The sequence below is a fragment of the Gavia stellata genome, chromosome 8 (assembly GCF_030936135.1).
Source record: "Gavia stellata isolate bGavSte3 chromosome 8, bGavSte3.hap2, whole genome shotgun sequence".
Taxonomy (NCBI): Eukaryota; Metazoa; Chordata; class Aves; order Gaviiformes; family Gaviidae; genus Gavia; species Gavia stellata.
The window spans coordinates 23222197-23235370 of NC_082601.1; the positions used below are offsets into that span (position 1 = coordinate 23222197).

Below are 13174 nucleotides of genomic sequence, written 5' to 3' on the forward strand. Positions count from 1 at the left end.
GATTCTACTCAGTGGAATAATGGAATTCCACACGCACACTGAGAGCAAATATTTGATTCACAAGATTGCTATGATATCAGCAATCGGTATTTTACAGTTTTCTCAGCAACAGTGCCCTAAAATAGGCTGACATAAGACTAATGGAAAGGCAGAATACAAGAGGTTATGTTACTGCCTGCATGTAATACTGATTTTTTTGTTCCATTTCAGGTTTTTCTAAAGTATTACCATATAGAGCAGTTAAATTTGTTCCTGCGAGAAGTTATAGGGAGGGTGGTGGTCATGCAAGCCTATATCAAGGGATGGCTTGGAGCAAGGAGGTACAAGAAAGTCAAAGAGAAAAGAGAAAATAGTGCTGTTACTGTACAGTCAGGTAAATGTTCACATTCCCTATGTCTCTGAGTGTCTTTGCATTTCAAGCTGTTAAATTGCATGTACATTATTTATTCATTTGTAATAGTTTATTATTGTATCAAAATAACCAGAAGTGCTTTTCTCTCCAGCTAATTGATGCAAATATTTTTTATTTACTTCTAAGGTGTCCTCTTATTATTTGGTAACGTCTTTATTTAAATATTTTAGTATTTTGGATGTGATGCCTGTGCACAAAATGAAAATATTGTTAGGTATGTCTATGCTAGCATGCAGCACATAAATGAACTGCAAAAGCATGCCCCCCCCATGTATACCAGAATTCCAGATAACATACGTCGTGGGGTGGGACTGAGAGGCTGATTATCAGTAATTTAGCAGGCTTCCTTGTATTGAATTTGGGGAGCTGTGTGAGGAGGGGAGTTCTGCTGACATGATCATGCACCTTTGCCTTTTGGGTTAGGACATCAGTGAGCACATGGTGACAATTAAAATTTGGATGAGTGAAGTGGTGTTTGAAGTTGTGGCAATGTGAATACTGCAGTTGTGAACCCAGAGTTCAACATGTGGGTGGGTGGGGAAGAGGTATTGGGAGTGGGGGCTGGAGTGGTTATGGCAGGAGGGATGAAAGTTTCAGCACATCTCTGACTGTAGACTCTGTAGCACTCCTTAAATAAATGTAATTTCCAGCACATGGTTTTGTATTTTTAGCCTGGAGAGGATATGAAGCTCGCAGGAAGTACAAGGAAATAAGGAACAGAAGAACTGATGCTGCTATACATATTCAAGCAGGTAATTAAAACATTATTTCAATTGCCAACACCTATTTTGTTGTGGGTCATTTCATGTGTCAGTGTTTATAGCCAAGAGAAATACATACAGTCCAAACAAAAGCTATCAAAAACATTACTTCTGATCTTTTGTTCTTCAGTATCAAATGACATCAGTGACAGGTATCAGGCACTTTGGGCTTTTTGTAAGTACTTCTCTGGAAGCAAAATGTGCTGATGAAAAGCTGTTGAGTTAATTCTTTAAGATTCTTCTGAGCACAGTCAGTACGATTCAACTATATGTAGAGCTGGTATGAAGCACTGGATTGATCTGACTAAAAGTGTGGATGGGAGGCACTGGACATGCATTTCTCTGTCTTTGTGTAGAGCCCTGATCTTGGCAGCTTGCCAGGTTTTTGTTTTGACTGCTTGCTGAGTTTGCCAGCTTTGGCCAATCTTTTGACTCTCTGCCAGACTCCTATGCAGCCATATCAATATGAATTTGAATAAACTTTAAAGAGATTATTGGAGGAACAGGGCCATAGGGCTGTGTAGGTCTCTAGTAGAGAGCAGGGTACCATATGGCACAGAAATCTAAGAACCAGTGCCGTGAACTCAATGGTGTTTTCAGATGCTGCCAATATGAAGCAACCTCCATATGATGCAGTGTAATACACCTTCCCTGTCCAACCCCAGGTTGAAAGACTGTAGCCGATCAAAAATGAGTTGTAGCAAATGTGTTTACAGATAAACCAAGGTACCACCTTTATTCTACCAGCTTCCTGTGCTATAATTCCTTAAGCTTTGTCACCTCTCTATTCTGTATCATATAGTGTAAAGTCAATCTGAAAAAGATGTGTTCTGAATATTCTTTTACTTTGTTCTCAAGCCATTTCCAGTAAATTCATTTGTTTTTCTTTGGTCTAAGTTTGCTACTCAGAAATTAAGCATCACTGTGACTTTCAGCAGAAAACAGAATACCAGTGTAGTTACAGAAGGGAACAGAGTACCATTATGACAAAATAATGATTTATAGCTTTGGATGCATACTGTTATGTAGAATCATGAACTATAGCTCTAGGGTCATATGCAAAATATTCTATTAAATGGAGAACTGTTAAGGAGAAATTTTGTCTCCCTTTACAACAAGCGCTGAAGGACTGCATAAGCACTCTCTTCCCTTCTTCCTCTCCTTTGTGTTGTCATTTTCTATTGTTTTCATGGTAGCACAGAGTAGATGTTAAAGTACCCCCTGCAACTATTTTCTGGATTATTTGCTACATTTACACTTGGCCATACCTGGACTTTGATTTCCTGATTTACAACAGCCTTCTGCTGTAAAAAGGAAAGTGAAACAGTTGACCCATCACTGTACCACTATTACCAGTTCCTTAAGATGAGTTCAGTAGGAAGCTGGTGTCTAGCAGTATCACTTGGAGACTGTAGGGGACATTCTGCCTTAGAGTTTTATCCAGCCAGATTTCTTAGGCATGTAGGAGTTGCACGCTCATTACTAGCTCTATAGAGAAAGCAACTGATCCATTCTGCTCATTGCGTACATGGGAGGGATTCAGAGCTGTGTTCTTTCCTGCCGTCTCTTAGATGCTGTGTGGAACATGGCAGAGCAGAGGCAGTGGGACTGTACGCATACCCTTGAATTTGGACACTTCTGTTGAGCCCTCTGGGCCTAATGCTGAAGGAATGGTGTTAACACTCTTCCCACCAACACACACACTGTCTTTCTTTGTAACCTGGCACTTGACAGTTTCAGTGATCAGTCTGGGTGAACAAGCATTAGGACTATAGGGTTAAGAGTGACACAGTGCACCTTTGTATTAATTAGGCTGTCTGCTCCTCCTATCTTTGGGGCTGCATTGAAAGGGGTATAATAATAAAGATGATGATAATAATAATAATAATAATAATAATAATAATCCTCAACACATTTCTGTCTGCCTTTGGAAACCTATATCTAGGACTTCTTATTTGAAAATTCTTCTTGTGCATGTTTTCTCTTCTCCACATGCTAATTATTCTGTGTTTCAAATCAAAGCTCATGCTTGCTAATGGTGGCCATTTTCCAGGTTTTAGAATACACTGACAGTCTTTCTGTTGTTTACATTACACTGTCCAAATGCCTAGTGACACGGAGGCAAAAGCAACTCCAAATCTCTCCCTTCCCTGCACATCTTCCAATGTGTGTAGTTCAAGGCAGCTTTTCAGTAAAATGGAGTATGATCACCTTTGTATTTTTTTTAAATGAGCTATTTCAGGCACTGAGATAGATTGTTTGCATTTGTCATCCAGACATTAGCAAAACCATATAATTAAAATATATGTATTTGCCTCTCCTTCCCCCCGCCTCCGCCCCTTGCTCAAGCAGGCCTTGAAATTTAGGAAGCATTTGGCTTACATGTTTCTACAGAACAGCGCATATTGAAATTTGTTTTCCTTTCATCTCTTTCCCAATAAAAGCAGCCGCTCGGCTTATCCCTTTAGCTTCCTCAGAACTTCCTTTCAGAATTCCCGATCTATTACAGCACATTCACATACCAGAAACAAGATGCCTTTTCATGCTGTCAACCTTTTTCATCTGAAATGTAAATTAATTCTTGCTGGTACGCTTTGACAGAGATCAAAGTAGGGGTATTAACCTTATTGGGCCTTCTCTTCATCAGAATCAGTTCCAAAGACTGCTAGGGTAGTGTTAGGAGGCCAGTCTTCACTGTTATCTATGGCCCTCCTCCAGGCAGTCCTCTGTCTACAAGTCAGCATTTCAAAGGCGCTGATTTCTTTTGTAAATGACCTTATCATTACTTTAAACTGTGTGAAAAATGATTTGCCTGAATAATTCTTGCAGGATTATCCTGCTCATTTTAATTGTGGGGGGACTTCATTCAGATTCCAGGATATTGTTTAAGTGGTTTTGACAGCAAGTGATCATAGTCTGATATAAAGGAGGAACACAGCTCCTGATTGGAAACCTCTTGACTTGTTCAGATTGTTCATTTCTTGCAAGTCAGTCTTTGAGGTAGACTGCATTTGCATTTTAAAAATAAACAGATGCCTTTCAAATACATGAGCTGGTGGTCTGGAGATCTCTGTGGGCCCAGCAGTTCACTATCCATTGAAGAAATGTTGGAAGAAAAAACAAACTTAGAAAAAAAACAACCCTCACAATATACATGAGGATACAATTCCTGAGTGTATTATATTACATGAAAAAAAGTCATCATGTCAGATGGGGGAAAACACCCTTACTAGGATACAAAATATTTGTGAATTTAAATTAGGTGAGGAAGAAAAAGCTACCCTACTTCAGCATATCTGCATCACAGGTTCTCAGAATACACAGATGTTATTAGACTCATAGCTAAAATGGTACACAGGGTACACAAGGTCTTTCCTGCTTCTTCCAATCACACTTTCCCAAACTGTAAAGGTTAGAAAATGCTAATTTTTAACTTGCAGACAAATTGTAAAGAACGATTTTGTGTAAAGTGTTTGAGTTAACAATACTTTGCACTTCTGAGTATTTCTTTGTAATTGGGATTTATATTGTTCTGATTTATGTCTACATTAAAGGAAAAATATTTTGTTAAAATAAAGAATTTTTAAAAATTATGTTGCCAGATTCACAGCTGGTTTAAATCGGTCTATATCCACTCAATCATCTGACTGAAATGTTGCTGCACTGATTTACCTCACATGCAAGTCTCATTTAATGTTTCATTGTATTAGAATAATGCATTAATTAGAATTTAAAACAACAGATAATACAATTATAAAACTATGTTTCCTAGTTACGATAGCATGTATTTCCATGCAGTGTGACTGTTGTCCCGAAAGACTTAAGGGAGGATTTTAATCTGGTTATTTCATTTGTGAACTGACATTGCCAAAATGCCAAATGAGTGGTGCATGCGATTCACTTAGATCTGAGGTGACATCACTGAATTCATTTTAATTAGGCCCACTTTAGCCATCTGGAATATACTGTGCAGCTCTGGTCAGGACGGAGTTTAACTATGCTTCCAGAGGTGAAAGGCAAATGACTAATCCATTGAGCCACCATCTCCTCCTCCAACACGTGCTCGCACACTCACCATATGTCACATTGTATTGGAAAATTCTTTATCAAGAACTCAAGATTTGGGCTCTTTTTTTTTAAATAATAAGTGATGGATGTTCAGAAGGAAACCAGATGAAGCATCCCTTTGTAAACTGCTTTCTTTCTGTAACTTCTGCCCATACAGAGTTGCTCACTATTTACATATCGCTAACATGTGCTTCTTGCAAAATTTACTCCAAAAAGAGGGCCTGAGAACAGCTGTAATTTACTATTTTACATTTATAATAAATGTAGGCTTTTAATAAAAGTGTTACCTTTGGGACTTTCAACAGCAAAGATTTAATATTGGCCTCAATAGAAGACAAGGAAGTATTTCTTGAAAACCCTATATTTATCCATCTGTCTATATCACTAAGTATATGTGTGTGTACATGTATTCAGCTAATACTGTTGTACAGATCTAAGAATTACATGAGTAAAACATTCCAAAAACTTCTAAGCACTTTATATCTGAAAATATATATGTTTTTTAATTTTCCTGAAAATAACAACCACTAAGTATCAGATCCAGTTTTACTTTTTTTATATCATTAATTTTCTTCCTTTTAACTACGTTGTCAGTGTAAGAACCATTGAAGAGATGTATGTGTTTCTCTTAATGGCAGCTGAACTGACTCATCGTATTACCTTGATTTCACACTCAGGGTAAACCAGACTGGTTTGTAAAGGCTGCACAGCTTTGGTTAACTTTGGTCTTCCATCTCTTTTTGTTTTGTATTAGCTTAGGGCGTCCAGTAATTCTTCGCTTTTAGTATCTATCTCTAGTAACCATTAAAAGCCTGCTGCTCATGTGCAGGGAACAAGTTAGGAAAAGTGAGAAGGCCTTACGGTTTTGAAGTATGAGGTCCTATATTCTATCCCCATCTCTGAGCTAAGCTCTGTCGATGTGACTACATCTGCATTTCCTTTTGGTTTTCTCTCCTGCTTTTGAGGAGATGAAAAGGAGATGATTCTTACCGGATTTCATGCCCTTGCTAAAATCAGGAAGGGACAACGACTTACATCATCCAACAATACATTGGAAAACCTATTCCTTTCCCTTGCTGATATTGACAAAGAGTTTCACAGTCATCTTCACTTTTTTTTTTCTTTGACCAAGTGTCAAGATCAGAGACTGTAATGCATGGTAATTAAAAAACATATGTCCAAGTGGTGATGTGGATCAGTGACACCAGTCCTGATGGCAGCCTTGGTGAATCTTCCTAACAGTCACTGCTTGTTACTGATAGTTACTGCTTGTACATGAGAACTCGTGACTTGCTTTCTCATAATGCTTCTGCTGGAGAACTTAAGACGAGGGTTTTTTTCTGCTATTAAACAGGCATCACCCAATATCCATCCAGAGTGAGAAGTGAAAGAGGGGAGGTGTTCATGGGACCCAGCAAAGGATGTGACTCTCCATCCCTTTTACTGTTCATTATAATTAATTTGGCATGAAGTGAAGAATCAGATTCATGGGCTTCAAATCCTCTCAGATGTTGTTAGTTAAGCTGCTGAATGCTCTTTTAACTAGGCAAATTAAGAAAGTGGTATGCTGTTCATAGCAAATCAACTTCTGATTACAAACTACCATGATATCTTCTCTTCAGCAAGCATCAGCTTTCCTTTCTGAGTTGCTGTTATATGCTGTTTTAGGTGATATTATAGATTAAAAATGTGTCTGTGTAGAAAATGTCTGCTAAACATGATTTTTTACAACTGAGAATGAATCCTTCTGCTGTTTAAAATACTTGTATAGACCTGTGATTGTTTAGCTTTGATCTTTCTACATTGTGCTTCACAATTTGCTCTGTAACTATATATTTCCTATGGGAATCAGAGGGAAAATGCCTGGACTTTTCCTATCTGGAATTGTGCAACATTGTGTGTAATGTATACGCCTTGTTACTTAGACCTTAAAATAAAGGTTTTTAACTGCAAGACACCAAATTTCAGACTCCCTGAGGTGAAGATATTCTTGGTTTGCTAGGTGCTGGAGCTGACAGAAAACTCACTCTGTGTGAGAATTGATCAGTACAAGTAAAAATTCATGTCCTAAATTGTGGCCCATAAAACATTTAACACCGAATTACTAATAGAAGTTTTAAAATTAAGTTCAGTTCCTATGTTGCTTTTCAGATCCTGTCATCTTTGGTTATGTAAAGATCAGGGTTAAAGATGCTGTTGCTGGAAAGTTTGGAATATAGACTGGATAAGGTGAAAATGAGGTGACAGCTGGTAATCATTCTTCTTCAATGATGCAGTGATTGTTCATGGAGCAGTAGCAACATGAGTCTGCTAATTTCACACTCTTTGAGCCAAGTGCTTAGTGTCAAAACCAGCACCAGTCAGTAATGCAAATTGCTGTGATGGAGCAGCTTCCCAGCCTTTCAGACTCCCCCAGTAGAATTCTCTGCATATGCATTTCTTTTGAAACATTATAGATCCAGTTAATAAATGTTGAAAAGATGCAGTCCTACTAACGCTCAATGAAGCTTTTGAGAGAGAGAGAAGTTTGTTTATCCTGCTACTTCAATTATCCCATGAGTCAAAGGGAAAGCAGGAAAAATACAGCCATTTACCTGTCAGATTCAAGGCATCCTAGAAGAATGTTAGAAAGCAGCTTGCAGAATGGTTAAGTTGAAGAGGAGTTGATTTAGAAAATATGTATGAAAACAGAAGACAGGGTAAAAACTATGTTTATTGAATCAGATAAAGCAGGGTTTACGTAGTGAATGAGGGAAAGACCAAAATGGTTATACTGACATTAATAAGAGTATCTGGGAAAAAGAAAAATAATTTAAAAAAATAAAATCACGGTAGGTATCAGGGTTGATTTTAATGGACACACACACATATGCAAAGAACTACTAAAAGTTGAGAAATTACTAAAGATAAAACTGAAGTTTATCTTATTAGTTCATTTGTTTCAGTGCTTCTTTATCTTTGTGGTAGTCCAATGACGGACTGGTACTCAGCATGTTTCAGCTGCAGAGAGGTGGCTGCTGGCCAGCTGTCTCTGCTGCCAATATCAGAGTAGGCTCCTTGTCTGGTCAGTAGGGGATAGTTAAGGACTGGAAGCCTGATCATATGGGGCAAGTGAATGCTCGCCTCATCTCTGCCAGACAGGCAGACTTTTCCAGTCTAATTATTAAGGGCAGAAAGTTCCTCAGCCTCACAATACCTGAGCTCTGTATTCGGTACAACATCTCAGCAGGCCCAGCTTCTATCATGTCTTCGGTAGAGTGAATGGATCTTTATTTTAGTAACCTCTCATTAAAAGGCAATTTTTGCTACTTCTTACCCTGGAAACCTCAGTAGCACTGAAATGCTTAGATTCTTATGGTGCATTGCATGCCACAGCTTGAACTGTTCAGATAGTTTTCATTTTCTTACATTGCACAAGTGCAACACCACATATTTTTGTGGAGGTAGGTGGCTGAAAAGAAGACCATTCACACTATAAAGGAATTAAAATAGAAAAGATGGGATCAGTTACAACCCTTTTCTAAGGCAAAGAGCAGATGCGGTTGAAGTAGCTCTATTTTGTTTCCTCCACCATCTTTTCATTACGCAAAAAAAACCATGAATGGGGAGCTAAATTTGTACGAGTAGTTAAATGGAAGAAAAAGGGGAATCAATCAATTATCTCATAATTTGGTAATAATTGAGGGATTGCAAATTCTACGGGGTCTTTATTTTCTTTTGTGTAGCTAATGCCTACTTTTAGTGTTTTCATAAAATCAGAGGTGTGAAATACAGAGAAAACTTGTTAATCTTCTGATCAACTTCTGTGTTCTCAATTTAGTCTATATTAGTCTCTATTCTATAGTCTATATTCTATATATAGTCTATATTCTATATTCTATAGTCTCTATATTAGTCTCTATTCTGTATTTGTTCTACCTCCTGATTTCCCTTTGTAATCTACAATGTTATCTTGACCCTGATCCTACATGAGGTTGCCCTAGACCCCATTTCTGTGCCTATCCTACATCCCACTGTAATATTTAACCCTGGACTCTAGGAAACCCAATGGGAGGGCTCTTCTCATCCTCCTTTGGGTAATTAGTCCCACAGTGCCACGTCCACACGTTCCTTGAACACCTCCAGTGATGGTGACTCCACCACCTCCCTGGGAAGCCTCTTCCAGTGCTTGAACTGGCAGAACTTGCCTGTGTGGCCAGACCTTGGTGTACTGGCCACCTTGGTTTTCAGCAACGTCTCTGCTCATTGCCCACCAGTGAAATTCTTGCCTCTTTCCTTTTAGAAAGAGCAGTCTTACTGTCCGGCTGCACAGATGTCCGAGGAGCACCAGAAATTTACTCCTTGTTGGACCCCAGGCTGACTCTGCTTTTGCACATGTTTAATGTGCTTAAAAGCTTTTCCTGGACAGGGAATTTTTTTTCCTCAAAATCATATTTCCTGATCGTAGCTCCAATTTTCTTTCACATATTATGTCACTGTTTAAGTTGCAGTCCTGCTAGACTAATAAACAGCTGCTTTTGTTCACAACCCTCAGCCTTCTTATTCAGCAACAGCTTGTACATTTCCACTATGGCATTGATACTGTACTTACTTTCTTCGTTATTCAGCCCTTTCTCCCCTTTTATCAAAGTATTTCTGCTTAAAATAATGCTTGAAATAAACCCTACAAACAATAAAATTTAAAAATTTGTGACTTAAGTGTACATTGCAATACTTTTTAGTCTTTTGTCCTAAGTGCAGTATCTGTGGTTTGTGCTGGAGCTTTATTATTAACTACTTACAGGTGTCAAGAATTCAAGCAATTTCACATCAGATAAAACTACAGAAGTAATTAAGTTATTTAGGTACCCAAATCCAGAGGCAGTCCATGAAAATAAAGGATGTAGATATCTTCAAAATATTACTCATTGCCATTTTCTTTGCCATTTCACTTCACTGCATGCTTGCTACTTCATTTAGTATTTCTAGTGATTGTTTTGTTCTGCTCTTTGTTTTATGAATGGTATAAATTCCAATCTCTGTAGATTTTTTTTTCCCTGATTATTTGTATGAGAGGTATTTAAAATGTTTTATTATGGTTACAGTTAATTGAAAAATAGGAGAAGACATTATTAATTTTTCTAGTTTTAGTTGAATATATCTGTTCTTGGCTCCTGACCCCCCTCCCCCACAATAAAAGCAGGTTAAACTTTTGATTCTGTAAAATTCTGACTAGCTCAAATCATGGGAGTTGTGATTAAAAAAGGTGTTTGGGGAGTGATTTTCTAATATGTATTTTAATACATTCGAAGCTGGATTCCTATTTAAATTAGACATGTTCTCATTTCAAGGCCTGTTTTCCTCTCCTGGGCTGTGCCAAGTGGTCACTATAATTGTGAGAGTGTAAGGCCCTGTATAATTTCCAGCTGTTGTTAACATTGCAAACATTGGAGCCACCCCTGTGAGGTGCTAAGTGTTCTTTCTCTCCACTGGTTCAGTAAAAGTTAAGGGCATTCAGCTCTGCACTGCAGAGCCACGTGCCAGTCTGCGTTTCAGGCTCTGCAGAATTTTCCTCTGATTCATAACTATGTTTTTTAGCTTTCAGGGGATATATTGTTCGTAAAAACTACACAAGGTTGAAAAACAGCACTGGCTGTGTAGCAGATCCTCAGCTTATGAGCAGCTGCTCTACTTCCGATTTTGGCTGCGAAGAGCACTGGTGAGTTGAATCCTTTGCTGTCTATTATCTAACGGAAGTAAATTTCCACACAATGAGATCTGAAAGGAGCAGGCGTGTCATCATGATTCAGCCAGCTCTTAGGGAATCTGCCATTTTCTGAGGATGAGCACGTGTAGGTTAGCGAGTCCCCCCACGAGCTTAGTCATCTCAATGTTCTCCTAGTTAGTGGAGTTAGATTTATTTTTTGTCCTGAGTTGCTGTCCTATTTCTGTGCACTTCTTGGAAGTACCCGGAATACCGTAGATTGTGGACAGGATTGCAAGTGCTACAATTTAGAATTGATTGCAGTGCATGTTATTAAATTCCCTAGAGTAGAAAGTTACCTTTCTGTGTCTGTGAAGCTCCATGCAGACCAACAATGAGGTAGGGAAAAGAGCTGTTAAAAGCAGATAGACAAGTCACTGACCAAAAGCCTAGGAATACTGTAAACCGTAATAGTGGTGCCCTCCTCTTTGGAGAGGAAGGGTATTTTAACCTTCCTTACCAATGGAGTCACTCCAGACAGATGTCCCCCTTGACCCTTCCTTGGGCATGAGAGGCAAGAGGGATCTGTTACATCTTTAGCTGTTGTCAAAGTCTGTCTCTCTAACAGTGTTCTAGGAGAGGTGGCTGCATTTGCTGGATTAATCCATTTGATTAGCAAGTTTCAGTGACTAAGAATTAGGAGATCTCTTCTGCTGTGGCATGGGCTTGAGAACATCTCAGTGCTTCCTCCGGTTCTTATTTCTGTTATTTTATGTGCTTCCTATATAGCATATAAATGCAGGTTTTGTTACACCTCTTTTAAGAGTTTTGTGAGGAAATCAATGACTTGCTTGACTGTAACTAGATGCTGTTATTCCGTTAGGAAGGTGTTTGGTTTTTTTTCAAATAACCATTAACTTACCCAAATTGGTATTTCTTTTTCTGTGTATGCTCATAACATTGAGTTACATTAGCTTCCATGCTAACTTTGGCTGATTAAGTTTGAATAATGTCTGCTACATGCTCTGGTACATTATTATAGGATTTTATTCAGGTGTAACTACCTGCATTCTTGTAGGTTAATAGTGCTCCAGAATCTCTCCCTTGCAGTATTCTGTTTTCAGCAAGAAAAAGGTTCAGGCCATTGGACAAGGACTGACTAAATAAATAAATAAATGTTTTTGGTAATGATTTTCAGGGAAAAGAATGAGCCCACTGCAATTTACCATCATAGCTCTGGTTTTGGTTGCCTCACTGCTTATTGGGGCAATGAGTTTCCTAATTTATGATTCCCTTCATGTGCATGCAGCTCCTTCTGTCTCTTAAGTACTTAAGGGGTGTGTATCTTGTGATCTCTTTAGAACCATTGATGATTGCATCATCATTTGTTCTCCAGTCTGCACTGATGCTTAAAAGTAAGAGCTAATGAGCTGTCTGTTATCAGTTTTCTTTGGCATCCCGAATTATAATTATTTACAATGTAAATAGACATTTTTTTTTTTATTTTTAGTGATCTAGAGCTTTCACTTGGACTTGTTTGGAGGCACACAGCCTCTTTAAACTTTTTCCTCCATGTGTTTTTTGTGTAGTTAGCCAGGAATAGTTTTCTTGCCTTTTTGCATTAGACTGTTTCTGGAATTCCTTGTTACTCTCCAAACAAATGTATTTTTTTGGATTAGGTACAGCTTGATTAATCGTACATCCCTTTGAGGTTCATGAAGATTTTATGGTTCAGTAACGGTTGAGTTGAATTTGGGCTCTATGAAGCACAAATATACAGGCCTTTAAAGATATTCAGCCACCGAACTTATATTGAAATCAATGTCTAAATGCTTTTAGATATCTGGCCTGAAGCTGCCCATGTAAAATACATTGGCCATTCAGGTCTTGCACCCAGTCCTGATTGCTATGCACAATCAGGTAGATAAATAAATTCATACCTTCTTTTGCCTGGAGTTGCTAAACTGCCATTACTGCTGGCACTTCGCAAGTTTAACCCCAACAGATGTTGCAGATTATTTGCCTAATCCTATAAATTTCTCAGCAATGGCCTCAGGTTCCAATGATTTCAGTGAGACTTGAAAATGATCAGCATTTCACAGGTGATGTTCAGAATCTTAGGACTAAATCTGATAACTTACTTCCCATAAATCAAGTCTCACTTCTACATGTATCTGTTACTGGGCTGTTCAGTCATACAGGAAACTTGTAGGAAACAGGAAGGCTGCTGAATAATAGTGCAGATGTTTA

The 13174-nt window shown here is 38.3% G+C and overlaps 1 protein-coding gene across 1 annotated transcript in view; it reads left to right on the forward strand.

Moving 5' to 3' along the window:
• Positions 1 to 13174, forward strand: part of MYO3B (myosin IIIB) — a 215483-nt gene that overhangs the window by 150295 nt on the left and 52014 nt on the right. Inside the window, exons 30-32 of the mRNA XM_059820556.1 lie at positions 211 to 373; positions 1084 to 1164; positions 10819 to 10939. Coding sequence (XP_059676539.1) covers positions 211 to 373; positions 1084 to 1164; positions 10819 to 10939 — 365 coding nt within the window. The remainder of the gene's footprint in view (positions 1 to 210; positions 374 to 1083; positions 1165 to 10818; positions 10940 to 13174) is intronic.